At 39.2% G+C, this 16,000-nt stretch overlaps 1 protein-coding gene across 1 annotated transcript; it reads right to left on the bottom strand.

Annotated features, from left to right (window-relative positions):
* Positions 1–45: 45 nt before the first annotated feature.
* On the bottom strand, positions 46–15,503 carry LOC120546186 (potassium voltage-gated channel subfamily H member 5-like). The gene is made up of 12 exons (XM_039780959.1): positions 15,423–15,503; positions 13,490–13,613; positions 12,873–12,979; positions 12,621–12,749; positions 11,632–11,747; positions 10,964–11,356; positions 10,768–10,860; positions 10,008–10,437; positions 6,240–6,439; positions 5,267–5,519; positions 4,750–4,946; positions 46–2,870 (listed from the first exon to the last, which is right to left on the bottom strand). Exons 1-12 carry the CDS (start codon positions 15,493–15,495, stop codon positions 1,713–1,715), a joined length of 3,273 nt encoding a protein of 1,090 aa, XP_039636893.1. The 5' UTR covers positions 15,496–15,503; the 3' UTR covers positions 46–1,712.
* Between the last annotated feature and the right edge of the window lie 497 nt (positions 15,504–16,000).

Raw genomic sequence — 16,000 nt, 5'->3', positions numbered from 1 at the left:
CAGAGAAAGAGGAAACGGCAGACTGACGAGCGAGTTTTTGTTGCCAAATATCTATTCCGAAGCTGTAGGGGGAGCTTTATAGAAAAACCTGTGAGGAAAAAGCGAAAACAGCGAAGAAATTGCCAAACTGCACAGCGCCCCTTTCACTATAAACACCTGTGTGGGTGTTCAGGGCCTAAGACTTACTTTTGTTGCATAACAGAGGAGACTAAACACCAGATGGCGAGCAGGAATCAGTTTTCATTATTCATTTCACTGTTGACAGGTTCCCTGTATGCATGCAATGTCATTCATGCATCTTATTTAAAATAGATGCACTGAATCAACTAATAGCTACATGCTTACATCCTCACAGTTCATACTAACATGATTCGCAGTCCCACAGAATATTAGAAAACATCATGAACTAAAACTGTAACCATGCTGTTTGTTAATGTAAATTATTCTTGTCCAAACAGAATGAAGAAATGCAAATATTTGCATCACCATGTACCGTTCTGGTTCTTTTAGAGTTACATAGCGATGTGTACAATAACCCATCATTTAAAATCTTCTGCAATCCAAAAACATGATTTGCATAACTATATAATCTTACAAGTAGACAAAGATAAAAATTCATTCATACTGAAATAAATACTGAAATTCAACGTTAGAGCAAATACACCTGAGCAAGACGTATAGTTACAGGAGGGAATGTACAGTAAGTGTGCTGTAATTTCATATTGAAATATTCTCTATCTTGTTTAAGGAAAATAAATATTTTAAAAGAAAACTGAGATAATGATAAGTAACAACAAAAAATATATTATTAAACCACCATTATTGCATTCCTATTTCACATAAAAGGGAATAAAGCTCAAACACAATTTAAATAGTTTCTAAACTGTTAAGAATGCTTAGTGCAGTGACAGATTCAAATGAGAAAATCCACCCATTATCCTCCAAAAAGGGGTATAACACAAACAGGGTTATCATTTCTATTATAAAACATGTGCGCAAAAACAGTAAAGATTTTTGATTATGTCTCATCAAAACAATCCTGAATGAGGCTTTATTATTGTAAGGCACATATTATTACCTGACAATTAATAACTAAGGGGAGACATTTATTTAACATACATGGTGCATGTGGAAACGTTTACTGAGCTCCAGTCTGTTCAGATGATAAAAGTCTAAGATGAGTTTGCTCTCTAACACGCTGTATGAGCAAGTCAAAGTTGTTTAAATTATTATGAAAGTTATGGCAGGTGAACCCTCTCACTTTTATCCCTTTGGTCAAGTGTTCTGCCAAAAACTGTAAATTAACATTAAGAAAAAAAAGTCCAGGAAGATTATGAAAATGACAGCTCTACAAAAAGGCCTAAACTCAAAATATGTTTTGAATATGTATGTGACCTCAGCTCCTATCAGGCTCAGATGTTTCAACAAAAGCCTTCATCAGAGTATCCAATACGTAGCTCTACACTGTTTATAATGCTTCTAAAATGTACTAATTACCTAGCAATAACAGCACAAAAAGTGTTTTTTAATTGTTTGTTCAATAATTGTTACTGTTTCTGTTTGGCATTCTCAAATATAGTATACAAAGGATCTTAAAAGTGCCTCATAAGTCAAAGACTATTAGAAAAATCCCTGGGTTTTTGTAGTGCTTAGATAACAGTAAGTAGGGGTTTCTGCATGCAACCAGGTTGTGGGTTTTAAAATCAGTAAATTCAAAAAGGCCCATCGTCTGGTTTCGGTGTGACCAGCTTGGAGGCAGCGACTGAGTCTTGATTTCTCACTCTGGCCTTGGGGGAAGAAGTCGGTGGCAGAGACAGTCTTCTTTTTATCGACAGGAGCCTGAGGATCTCGTTTACCTGAGACTCAAGGACCGACAGGCGGCCGCTCAGATTCTGAATGTCTCCCTTCAGCTCCAGCTTGGCCTCAAGCAGGGTGGCTTGAAGGAGCGTTTGTTCAGACGGCTGAACAAACGACTGTTTGAGGGAGTCCGCCCCCAGACCGTGCTCAAACGGGTTTCTCTCCATCGGGCTCTTCTCCATCGGGCTTCTTTCAAAGGAGCTTCTTGACTCTCCGGCTCGGTCGATGCGTAGATCGCTCTTTGTGATACCACTGTCACAGGAGTCAGTTTTGTGCATGGCACTTTCGTCACCTGCCTCTCCAGCACCGTTGCCCCCCTCTGTGCTCCCTGTCTCTCCACTTTCCTCTGAATCCTGGTTCTTATTGGCGGCTGCCAACTGTTCTGAGGACTGGGATTCTTTCTGCCACTCTTCTGCTGTCTGTGGCTCCTTTTCTGGCTCGTCAGCAGGAGGTGGTGGTGGTGGTGGAGCAGAAGCGGCGTTTCTAAACTTTGCCCAGCCTCGAGCACCTCTGCTGCTGGTAACGCCACCTACAGCTCCCTCTCCGCCCGCACCGCTGCTCTGAACAGGGCTGTTGACCCTCTGACAAAGCTGGCTCTCTGCACAAGGCCTTGCTATAGACTCCCCAGCCTCTTGTGTGCAGCTTTGCTCTGACGTCTCAGTGTGGACAAATGCTTGTGGAGGTGCAGCCATGCTGCAGCCGCTGCCTGCATTCCCTCCTCCTGTGCACGGTGCATTATTCTGCAGCGTGGAGCTGTACTCCTGCTGCTGAGGAGATACAGACTGACACTGCGTGTACGAGTTTGAGTCGGAGTGATGGTGGCGCTGCGGCTCCACCTGCACACAGTTATGATCAAAGTAAGTGTGAGACTCTCCCTGTGTTTGAGCGTCTCTCTGCTGTCTGAACCTGTGGAACAGCTTGCGGACTGGGTGGTCTTCAGGAATGGAGAGAGTCACCTCGTTCCTCTGGCGCTCCTGCTCCTTCTTCACATCTGCAATCTTTCTGAAGATTACCTGCAAGAGGGAGAATCTGTGCATGAGGAAAGGGCTGTGGGATATTTACACGAGGTCACATTTCTACTTGGATGAAACGGAGTGTACTATGCATGCTTTAAAGCAACCATCCAGACCTACTTTGTATGTTGAAATACAAGACTTGAAAGCATCTATGCATGAGGGAAACCGTTAATGGAGCAGTAATGAAGTAATGGAGCGATATCTCGGCCCTGAGAGTTTCTCAATTCTCTCAAAGAAAGAAGGTTGATGCAACTTCTACAACTTTAATCTATAATGTTGAATTAAACCGTGATAGCAACTATAAATACAATAAAACCTATTTTAAAAATATTTAACTTACATTTAACTCATCTGTTGGTTCATCTGACACTAAGTTTAAAGCCACAGTGTGAGAGAAAACCTCTATTACTGAAAGTTTCTCAGTCTAATCTTGATTCAATTGCCCATGGCCAATATCCCAAAAAGCTCTAGGGCATTTTTATGGTAAAAAAGAAACCTATTTAAACAAATTGGCTTCACAAAATGCAAAAACAAAAAATCTGAAAGGTTAAAAATGTTGCTGTATAACACATTACTGATTAAAATTATAAAAAAAAAAAAGCAAATGCATTTGAGTAATTATTTGAGTAATTATTTTCAGGCACTGCTTGTATGGATATTAACACCTTTAGCTTGTGTCCATGTGCAGTTTAGATGCACATGCATGCAGGTTAACCAAGCACATACTGTAACAGGAAAAAGGGCAGACAGTAAATCTTAAACCTGTGCAGCACAAACAGTTTCTAAAGCTGCTCAAATTAATAATATATGGCTTTGTTTTCATTTAATGCATTTTAAGTACAAGCCATAAATCTTTTAACATGTAGCCACAATTTGCTTTAAAATTGTTTAGATTTAGAGCTGCTTCACTAACTGTATGATTTCAGTATCATTACATACAGTAAAACCTCTTATAATTGGAGCTGAAACTAACTAGAAGAGTCAGAGAGGACATTTAAAGTACATTAGTTACTTAAAAACATTATATATTCATTATAAACCTGCACATTTCTGTAAACACACTGTTAAGGTACTGTATGACTGTTTGCTTTGTTAACTTGAGGCACAGTTCTAATTCTGAACTTTTCTAGATAGATTATATATTATAAGTAAATATGAGTCTGTTAAAGGTCCCATGGCATGAAAAGTTCACTTTATGAGGTTTTTTAACATTAATATGCATTCCCCCAGCCTGTCTATGGTCTCCCAGTGGCTAGAAATGGTGATATGTGTAAACCAAGCCCTGGGTATCCTGCTCTGCCTTTGAGAAAATGAAAGCTCAGATGGGCCGATCTGGAATCTTCTCTTTCTCTGCTTTGCCCGCCCAGAGAATTTGGACGATTTTTCATGTTACACCTTCTACTCTCTAACAAATGTATTAAAATGCCCTAACAAATATTTACAAAAGTATTTCTTTAGTTTACTGTTTTAACCTTAAAGGAGCAGTGTGGTGTGATTTAGGGAGATCTGTTTTCAGAAATCGAATATAATATTCATTATTATGTTTGTATTGGTGTATAATCACTACATAGGGAGCGGCTCCTCTTACACGGAATCCGCCATGTTGCACCGCCATGTTTGAACAGAAGTATAGAACGGACAAACCAAACACCGGATCTAGAGAGGGCCTTTGCGTTTTTACGTTACCTGAAGGCCACCATAGGTTTTACTACACACTTGGCAGGTGAGGGGTGAGGGCAGGGGTATTCAGTTGGCTGCAGTCTGTAACCTCGTTGCTAGATGCCACAAAATCCTACACACTGCTCCGTAAAGAACACTGAAAACTCACTGGAAAAAAAGAACGACAGCTATATTTTCCATTAAGAGTCAATTTTACCCGTTTTCGTAGATTGCATGTGAGAATGAGGTTGCGGGAGAACGTGTTGGCGAACGCTGTGTAAAACTCCAGCACCCTCATCAGAGCGTCTCTCCTAATGACGTGCAGGTCGCAGTAAGTCAAAGCTCGGACATTTGCACAAGACCGGGCCGGCGTGGTCTCTTTCCAGAACACGTCTCCAAACACATCACCTTTACCTGGATGGAGCCAGACATATCACTGTGTTTATAACCAGCAGAAAGTGTGTTGAATTCTTTGACATGAACATCTCATGGCACATTTTCTCTTTAAGGGGCCATAATAGTCAACAGGAATTGTGGAAATACAGCATACAAAGAGCTTTCAGTGAAAGAGAAAACTTATAACAGGAATAAATAGGCTGAGGAAAATGTTCACTGCTGGATCACAAATGTATCTTTGCACTGTGACTTTGGTCTAGATTGATCTACACAGATAAAACGTGACCCGGTGTATTACATAGTATTGCGTTAGATTACCTAGTATTGCGTTAGTTTACCTAGTATTGCGATGACCTCATCATCCTGGATGACTTCTAGTGAACCGGAGACGACAAAGCAGAGGGTGTCGACGCTCTCTCCGATATGGAAGATGAGGTCTCCAGGTGCACAGTGTGTCGTCTGAAACTCCACAGCTAGAGAGCGCAGACAGCCGTCGCTCGCCAGACGGAACGCCGGGTGGTCGTTGAACACCTGCCGGTTGAGGTGGACGCAGATGTCCGCTCGCATGTCTTTAGGACAAATTGATAGAACCTGAGAGAGATGGTGGTGAGAAATTGGAGCATTTAATATGTCATTAAGAAAACATGCATTAGCTATATCATATATACTCATTTGTGGTAAACATTTTACAAAGCAGTCCAGCCAAAAGTAATAAGTAAGTCATTTTAAAAAGGTGAAAATATGCCCTTATCCATGGGTAGTATGTGGTATAAAAATTACTCAAGACTTGAGTCTTAAGTGGAGGGTTAAACACAGCAAACCTTTGATAAACGTGGGCTTATACATTATAAAATATACACCGACACACTTGCCTTCCTCAAGGGTGTTTTTCCTTAATTCATCAATCTGCTGGCCATTGCTCAACAAGTTCCAGTGAACCCTGAGTGTCAACGAGTGCTCTCAGTGATCTGCTGTGACCTTTGAGGCTAATTATTGTCCACAGTGCCGCGCGGGTCTACCTGTCGACCCCGCCCATACATTTTTAATGATACTGTTTAAAATGATAGCATTCTTTCTTTTTGACAGCCAGCAACAGAGCTTTGTATCAGTTTGACTTTGGACTTAAAAGCACATACGTGCACTACAAACGGTATCTAATCAGTACATTGTGATAAGAATACACTATTCCCACTTAACATTTTAATAACAGTATATATTCGGTACATTATGAGTATAAGGTGTCAGAACATTTCAGAGTTTACCAAGGGTTAAGATGTCATGAACTTCTACTACTAGAAATAAAAATAATACCTTATCTGTGTCAATGCCCTTAGACATGGCCCAGGTGGAGACGATGAAGTCCATGACCCTCTCACTCAGACCTTTGGGAATCTGATAAAGCTGCAAGAAGTCGCGCACGTTGTTGAGCATCTCATGGTAGCGGTTTGTGTTGGTGTACATCTGCTGGAAGATGGTGGTGACGTTTCCAAAGATGGTTGCATACAACAGCGCTAAAACAAAAGATTAAGAGTCTTCAGGAAACCGGGCAAAAACAAAGCAGCCTTATAAATGGACCGACATGCAGGGCTGATTCATTTATAAACATAAGAAGAAACAATATGTTTTATTTCAGGAGTTTGGTTCACATGAAGGTCTGAAATGTTTTCAGGTCAAAAAATGTATCCAATTTATTTGTATTCCATACAGTATTCAGGTATTTCACCTAAATCTGGATTTAATTATTGTGCCAATTAATGGATTATTATACATTTAAGTATTCTTAACGGATTAAATGCATGTTTTAAGGAGGTTTAAGGGGGTGAAAAAACCTTGACTTGTATATTATTAATTTTTCAATTGTAGTGCAAATTATGTAGTTCACCCTGAACATGGAGATACTCAATTTATGGATGTTAAGGGAAATTAAGGGATGGTTTTCCTGTTTTTAGGAACAGTTTTAAGGGGTTTTTACACCTTAAACTATGTATATAATCTATCAAAAATACCCTAATTGCAAACTATTATCTATTAATTTTTCTCTCAAAATCCCATTACAGATAGCTCAGTTACATCATTATTGATGGGTAAACCAATTGATTTGTAATCCTGTAAAGCCCAACACATGAAATAATTATCCAAAAAATGAAAACAGTTTAAAAGGCTGGTGTTTAACCTTTTGACAGAAGAAGAAAATAGTATGTACTTTCAATTTGCATATATGATTTCATGTTAAGGTCATTGAGTGGTGGATTGAGTGTTTATAATTCATAATGCACATTTCCTGAGTAAGAGTTCTGTGCTGTAGTGACCTCAAAGAGTCAGTCAGCATCTCGTATCGTGAGGTTTTACCCACTCAAGAGGAAAGTGTCGTCTCCAGTCGCCACAGCATGATCAGAGAGGTTAGGATACATATCTAACGTGATGGCCCCTTTTTACTACACTCGAGCCTGCAGGCAAACTCTCTCTTTCTCTACTCTCACATAATTACTGTATCTGTAGCTGGAGATTTATCGGCTGTAATTGAACCCGACACTTCATAGTGATCTTAGTGATCGAAAGGCCACCAGAATACTGGCCGTTTAGTTTCGGAAGTACAGACCTTGAAGCGTGGCTGTCAGTTTGTGTTTCCCTCACTGTTTTTATTGCATCACTTTACATGCTGTTTTAGAGGAGTGGGCCAAAGGTTAGTGAAGGAAGGCGAGTCGTGATGGAGGAACTGTAAGCAAAGGCTGACAGTGGAAGCAGTGACCCTCAAGGTGAAGCTATTACTGTAACTGCAGTGTGATGAAAATAATACAGACCCCTGCATAAAAATAGAATTCTATTTTTATGAAGAGGTTCAAAGATATTTAAATGAGGCATGGTTTATCTTTAGATATAATACTGTCATGTAATCAAATCACTTTTTAAAGTGAATAGACTCATTTTTGTGAATGAAACATTCGGGCTAGATGAAATTAGGTTTATTTAATGTTCATCACTCCTTAAATTATCGGTAGTTTTAATGTAAAGTTAGAAATATGACACTGAACGACAGTGTTGATGCCAATAGTGTTATACAACATGCTGAGGTCTATACTGTAGTACTGCATCACTTGTGAGTTCATGTCACACAAGTCTCTACATAATAAGCTTGATCTTGATGCAATTTACAGTTGTGTCTCATCCAAAACTGCCAGTCCCCCAGATCTTAAATCAAAACCATGAAATGTACAGAATGTAAAAAATACTGCATCATGGTTGGTTGAGATAATGGCTTTCACTTGGACTCACCGTCACAGTTTACATTAGTTTACTGCATGAAAATAGTTATGTGTCCCTAGTATTTTTCATTAAGCTTCAGTGACAAAGACATGTATTCCTTGAGTTTAAACAAATTATTTAAATCATAAAAGTGTTAACGATAATTTAAGTACGAGTGAATCAACACAAAGACAATGCTTTTCTGATAGAGGTAAGTGATGACCAACCTTCAGACAGACCCCCATAGAGCAGGCTGTGATGGGCGCTGAACATGTCACTTTTTATTATCGACAAAGCCGAGTCTTAAACGCTCCACAGTGGTTCAAACACAGAGGCTGCAGCTAAATGTGAATTACACAACCAGAGTCAAGAGGGACTGTAAACTACTGAATACTGACGAGGGTGAAGAATTATTTATGTATATGAAATTCTCTGTTATAAGATTTAAAATGACATCTGTGAGTGCATATGTCAATATGTGATTTACATGCTGTTTTGTGTTGTTGCCTTCAAATTGGCATACAACATAGGGCTGCAACTAGAGATTATTTTATTTTCGATTCAGCTCTCGATTATATTCTAGATTAATCGATTAGTTGTTTGGTCTATAAAATGTCAGAAACTGGTGAAAAATGTCCATCAGTGATTCCAAAAGCCCAAGATGACATCCTTAAATGTCTTGATTTTTCCACAAATCAAAGATATATAGTTTCCTGTCATAAAGAAACTAAAAAATATTTTCCTTTTAGAGCTGTAATCAGAAAATTTAGTTTTTCTTTTCTTAAAGAAACTACTCATCACCGATTAATCAGTTATCAAAATAGTTGCCGATTAATTTATTAATTGAAAACCAATCGATTAATCATTGCAGCTCTAATACAACAATGTTGATCTCCACTTTACGACAAATCAGCTATGTGTGATCAAACTGAGGCTTAAACTTTACTTAGCATTTATGCAGAAACCTGTACATCTACACCATATGTTACTTTACTGGCAGACAACCAGCCAGGCTGTGGAGCACATTAGTATCTAGCACGCAAGTAAATTCATCCAGATTGTTTCAACTCATGCAAGGTTGTACTGACATATTATGAATGGATGAACGGAATGGAAACGACATCAAAGGATGCATGTATTGTCTGCTGTAGAGTGATGAGGAACACGAGTGATATTCCAATTAGACAAGTAAGTGGCATGTGCCGGTAGAAATTGGTATGTCAATGACTTAAACGCACACCTTTTTCTAGTGAAGAGAAAGCGCACAATCATGAGTCTGATGCAACCTTTTTTATTTTGTTTCAGCACACATTTCCTTCATACGGTACACCACTGAAACAAAAGTGGAGCTGCTGTGCGTTTGTCCTCTGCTCAGATTTATTTGGACTGTCATGGTTGTACTTTATGTCCATTGAAGAAAAAAATAACCGTAGTCACTTTTGATTTAAGCTGTTTTGAAAAGCTTCGTTTTAATTTCCCTGACAAACTGCCCACTTGCAATTGATAAATTCAGGGTTTGTGCTATTTGTCAGAGGCTTGGAAGATGATTGGAGAGGCCTTGTGTTAATCAGGAGCTGTTTAAATGTGTGTGTTCATGTTACATAAAGAGCTTGTGTGTATCTGTATTAGACGGCTGTGTGACTCCATTTACTGCTCCATTAACCACCACTTGTACCAAGAACAGTAATAATAGGATATTATTTATGTAATATTAGAATTGTTGTTTTCTAACATGTGATTCAGAAAAGATCACAGTTCTGCAATGAAATACTTCCTGAGATTTTCTAAAATGTTTGGAACACAGTGATTAATGTAGGAAAGGGAGTAAGTACTTACAGCCCACCATCATCATAGCCACAGAGAAAATCTTCTCTCCATCTGTGGCCGGAGCGATGTTGCCAAATCCGATGGTGGTGAGACTCGTCATGGTGAAGTAGAGGGAAGAAATGTACAGCGTGTCCTTGTTGGGCCCCCCCTCCCACTGTCCTGTACCACTGGCGTTGTAGCGGTAAGGAGTCCCGATGCTCAGAGCCAACTGGTAGAGCCAGCTGTCTGTCTTAATGGTGTTGGTGGTCTCATCGATGACCTCGTAGTCCCCGATGCTGTACCAGATGCAGGCCAGCCAGTGGGCCACCAGACCAAAAACGCACACCAGCAGAACCAGGACGGCTGCTCCGTACTCCAGGTAGTGGTCCAACTTCCGGGCCACCCGGCCCAACCTGAGCAGGCGGATTACTTTCAGGGAGCTGAACAGGCTGCTGAGACCCTACAATGAGAGACAGGAGGAAGATGTGAGTCAATATTTTCTGAGTTCTTCTATAATTATGAACTGAATATCTTTGGGGATTAGACTGTTAACAAGCAATTTGAATAGGTCAACAAGTGCAAATGAGATTGTTGTACAAACTTGGTTGTACAAAGCCATTTCTCCACTCTTATAGTTTAAAATAAAAACGCAAGCCTTTATATCCACTATGTTCACCAACTAGTTGCTAAGCGACTCTCTTAACATTACATGTAGTCATTTGATCCATTGTCAATATGAAAAACTGTTGATGATAGCAGCTTTAAAAGAAAATAACATGGATTTCCTTACTGGGAGTACATGATCTTCTGTTCGTGTGGTATTCCTGTGGAAAATTGAAGACTCACGGAGATTGCTTGATCGAGAAGCAGATGTGATGACATCCTTCATAGAAACAGTCAATCAGAAATGTTTTGATATTTATATGCAGTGTTAAGTACAAACCCATCTGCCATTTTAGCAATACAATTAATACAAATTCCCTCACCTCATCTACATGTTCAAAGGCGTTAATGATGTCGTAGGGCAGACAGGACAACAGGTCAATGACGAACCACGTCCTCAGGTAATTCATTCGTATGAGCTTTGCGTCTGAAATTACTTCCCCAGCGGGACCCACAAAGGTGGTGTGGAAGTTAAGCACAATGTCAATCAGGAAGACCACGTCCACGATGCTGTCCACCACCAGCCAAGCCAAATTGTTCTGCTTTGTCTTAAAGGAGACGTTATAGGGCACCATGATGGCGGTGTAGAAGGTCAAGATGAGGATGATCCAGTCCCAGGTGGTCTTGAAGGTGCAGTAGTGGAGGATGATGTGTGGAGGAGTCTTGGGGGCTTCCTGTTTGTACTGAGGGAGGATGTCCGATCCCAGCTGGAGAGCCTTTCATTCAGAGGGAACATTTAACATTATGAGTACAGACCGAGTCACATGTAAAGTGCCTCAAGGAACAGTAGTCTCATCATTAAGTTGTGGAACCTTATCTTTATAAATGTCTGTAAATTGCTGAACAATTTCAGGGTGAAATTTTCTTTTATATTGGGAATTTAAAAACTAGATCTTTTATCTTTAAGGCACTTTCTTAATTTAACTTAAGCTATTTTTAAGTACATAGCATTGGAAAACAAACAATTCTTTTAGACCTGGACGCTGCTCACCTCAGCCAGTCTGGAGGGCCGTTGGCTGACTTCAGTCTTGCTCAGTGGTGCTAACTGCTGCACCACGTTGCGATTGTTGGTCAGTGCCCGCGTCAGTCTGGCAAACTTCGTCCATCCTGCTCCGAGACAAAGACAGACAATTTTATGCAGGCACGCAGCAGAAATGGGAATTTTCACACAAAATTTACCAGATTTTCATTTTACAAACAATGCAGAACTGTCACTTTTTAATATTGCCAATAGCAATAGCCTATATAGTGGAAAATAATTTCTTTACTCCAGCGTCAACAATCATACAGGCAGGTTTACAAGATACCTTCAGTTTAGAGAGAAGTCATTTTTCCAATCTCTACAATTGTGCATGAATGCATCATCCTGGAAGACTTTAACTGCATTTCTAGGGAATAAGGAAGGAATGGCACCTGTGCTGTATGCTGAGTAGGACTTGATGCTGTTTAAATCATCACTGTAAAAGCAGTCAAATTTTGTCGGCTGGCTGGGGACTGATTTTATGAGTTTTATTCCCTCTGTGTCTAATCAGTATTTTCATACATTTACCATCCCCATGTGGTCTGAGTGTCCTCTGTTTCTGCTGTATGTAAAAGTCTTAGTGGCACACTTAATCCCCTGGGACATGGCACCCACAGAGACCAGTGTTCACTGACCCGCACACACAACACCTGGACAGTTGTATGTTACATACCCGGAAACAAATGTCTGTTTAGTCACAGCCATGTGTGCTCAAGACTTTCGGCTGCGCTGCGCCCACCATGGTCTCATTGGGTAAAATAGAGCTTTGATAATAATGGCTAGACCTTAATGAAACATTCACTTGACAATAATTTGATCTTAATTTAATGTAAATTTGCTAACCCTTTTTAGTGTGTAAAAAAAAAAAAATCTCCTCCAACATCCCAACTACACTGAAATACTGAATGCAGTCTGGTTGAAACTATCTGGTCTACATACAAGAACATGAACTGTCTAACCTTTAGTTGTTTCATCTTCAATCGGCTGTTTAAAAAGCGTAATGTCTCTGAAGGTACAGAGGAAAAGCACCACCTTGTTGTTCTCATTTCTGATTGGAGCTACCTGCATGTAGAGCCATATCGGTGTTCCTGTAGAAAACAATTCAAATGAGAGTTTTAAGAGAGCACAAATGGGACAAAGAGGAGTAAATGTCATCATGCAATATTAATATTAGTATTAGTAAAAACATAGGGCTCAATAGGAATACTCACTATTCTTTGTATAGAGCAGCACCTCATAGAAATTGGACTCATAGTTATCAAAGGTCTGTCTGATTCTTTCTATAGTCTTCTTATCAGTCAGGTCACCATACATGAAACTGCAAGGTAAGGGAGAAAGAATACCAAGAAGCAAAAAGGAAGCGTGTTGTTAGCTGATCATGGGGAAAGAAGGGCAGAGGATTGGATACTTACTCTTTAAATCTATATTGTAGTTGCTGCAAATCAATGGTCACATTGACAACGGAAAGATCCTTGTAGATCATAGTATTTTATTCGTGGTCATCTGTTTGTCCAATTTTACCACTTCCATGATTAGTTGACCTTTCCAAGATATATATTTCTTATGTATATAATGATAAGATCAGGTTTTTGGGTGCCTTTTTAACATCAGTTTTTTTCTTTTTCTTTCTGTTGATCAATGAACACAGTCCCTGTCAAACAAACTAATATGATATATCACTGCTTACCATATAAAGGTATATTGGAGGTGCTGGAGCTGAGTTTCAAAAAAGAAAAAAGAAAAGGCATCTACACACTCTGATCTGTGCATTATTCACTTATGGATGCAAACTCTCGGACAGGCCATTATACAACAAAAGGCGTCTTACTTGCACGTGCTACTCCTATGCATGACTTCAGCTCTGTGGTATCCAGACAGCTTGCAGAATCCATCATTGCTGTAAACAACAGGCCACTCCAAGATCTGAGCATTTCCCAATAGGAAACTGGTTTCTGCAACAAAATACAGCAGTCTGATACAAAACTAGTCAATACTAACAACAAGCCTGCAGACTAAAGTGCACCTGTTGATCAACCTTTTGAGGGTTTTTGTCAGTAAAAGCTGGGGCATCCTTACAATCATCATAAATGGAGTTATGCAACGTCTTTGAAACTCAACAGATTTTTCCAATAATAAAACCCCTGATATTTTCATGTTTTTATTTTTATTTACAGTGTCCTATAAATCCTGCTGTCCAGTGTCATGAATTAGAGAAAACCTTAGTGTAAACAGTATGTAAGTCTGTACCTGAAATATTGCAATTTTACCACTACTAACATTCTTTTAATAACCATAATGGAAACAGAATCAATAATACTTAAAGCAGCAGAAAACAGTGGTAATCAGACGAGTCACTGGACAGAAATAGTTGTTGATAAAATGTTTATGTTCCACCCTTAATGTTAATTAAATATAGATGAGGAGCTGCCAAGTTCTCCAGCTTCACAGTAGTTTGGACAGAGCTGCCATCTCAAGAGAAAAGACTGAGCACATTTTGTCCAATATACAGGCAGCATTGAAACTGACAAACTTAAAGCATCATGTTTATCTAGAACTTAATGCTTGGGTTTTTCTTATGATGAATGCATCTACTCTGCAGCCGTTTGCAGTGTTTCAGGGTCTGAGAGAATCAGATTTTTGTCACAGACTTAATCTGTCTAAAATATACTACAGATGTGAGACATTTAATTCATGTTGCATTATCTTTCTTTATACTAGTTTGTCTGACATTGTGCAATTCATCTGTACTTGTAATAAACCCTCAGCCTCACTCTCATTGGGAAGCTATTAGAGACCACACAGACTGTCAATCCAAAAAGGATTTTTCAATAACAGTATTACCTTTCTGAAATATAAACATCAAATACTAATAAAGATCGATGCAAAACAATACACTACTTAATGGGACATAGGCACTGCAATAAAATACCATAAAGTGCAACTGAGTCACCATCAACAGAAATCACATTATACATCCCCTAAAAGAAAATCAAAAGTGCCTTTGTAAGAATGAGAATGCATGTTTATTGTCTTACTGTTGATGCTCATATGAGTGCTGAAATTTCAAAAAATCAATATGCCAAAAATTCACCATGCAGCACATTATGAGCACTTTTGGGTGTCAGGTAAAATAAATACACATTGTCTGGCTGACCATCTGTATTGTAGTGATCTGCTGTATTATTATTTATTTAGTCATGTATTGTGTCATGCACATACATACAAGTGCCCAGCCCACACAGGCTTTTTTACACAAAAGAATCAGCCAGATAAAAAGATTCCCTTCCTAAAACACAGCTCAAGTTTCTTATAATCATTGATCTTAAACAGAAGAATTTATCAGATATAAATATAATTATTATTAGAAAGAGTAGCCCTTAAATGATCATATAATGAGCTATAAAAGCTTAGACTTATTGGACAGACCAGTAAACCTGCCTGATTCTCTTGCTAATGATAAGAGTATGCATGTATATGTCTTCAGGGGTATCAGAATAGACTATTATACTGACTTTAGTTTATTAATCCAGGGAATTGGGACATGAGACGTATTGCATAATTCATCGGTATGCATATTAATTGTAGTTGTAAAAAGTGAAAAATTACAAGAAAGTGTCAGTTGCGGCTGCTTCCCATTAAATAAAACAGAAATAACATTGTAGGTTTACTTCAGCGTCCCATGCAGCCCTGTGCGGTACCTTGATTGACATGCCAGATCAACATCTATTAATTATTGTTTTTCCTTTCAGAACAAGACTCACCACTGGAGCGCCGGACAATATTTTCCAGAAAAGTGTTCTGCGGAGCCACCAGTCCTCTCTTGCCCCCATGCATTATGAGGGTTCCGGACAGAGACTCTGAGCTGCTCGGTGGTCGTGCTGATGTCAAATACCCCCCTCAGCTTTCTGCCCGACTGGAGCGTGGACCACATCAGTCAAGTTAACTAGAAGTATAAGAGGCACTTCCGGAATGAGGTTTAAAAAAATAAATGCCTCATTGCCGAATGTGGCGTTTTTTTTTCAGTGTAATTAGCTACAAATTGAAGACTAACGTGGAATCTGAGGTAAATGGTAACTATTATCCACCAAACTGTCATTTTCATATCACATTCACAGCCATGGCGGTCAGAGTCACAGGATAAACGTAGTCACAATAGCCTAAATGTATGCTGTAGCAGATAACTTATATACCCGCTAAATAAAGAGGTAGCCTATATCTTGTACAAATATTACTAAGAGTCACGTCAGCCTTTATTATTAAAAAAAAAAAAAAAAAACGCATGAAAGTTTTGATTTTGAAAGGAAAGTCCGCCGTTTTCCGGTGTTATTGTGGTATCTTT

The sequence above is a fragment of the Perca fluviatilis genome, chromosome 18, assembly GCF_010015445.1.
Source record: "Perca fluviatilis chromosome 18, GENO_Pfluv_1.0, whole genome shotgun sequence".
NCBI lineage: Eukaryota > Metazoa > Chordata > Actinopteri > Perciformes > Percidae > Perca > Perca fluviatilis.
The sequence above is the reverse complement of the archived record's forward strand: the minus strand, read 5'-3'. Positions and strand labels throughout refer to the sequence as shown.

What these genes read in the sequence shown, in the direction of transcription:
- LOC120546186 (XM_039780959.1), bottom strand. Translation starts at nt 15,495, where the DNA reads ATGCATGGGGGCAAGAGAGGACTGGTGGCTCCGCAGAACACTTTTCTG. An exon ending in TATTGTCCGGCGCTCCAGTG is followed by an intron (nt 13,614 to 15,422) that starts GTGAGTCTTGTT and finishes ATTTTGTTGCAG; the next exon opens with AAACCAGTTTCCTATTGGGA. An exon ending in CATGCAATCTACGAAAACGG is followed by an intron (nt 2,871 to 4,749) that starts GTAAAATTGACT and finishes TCCCTCTTGCAG; the next exon opens with GTAATCTTCAGAAAGATTGC.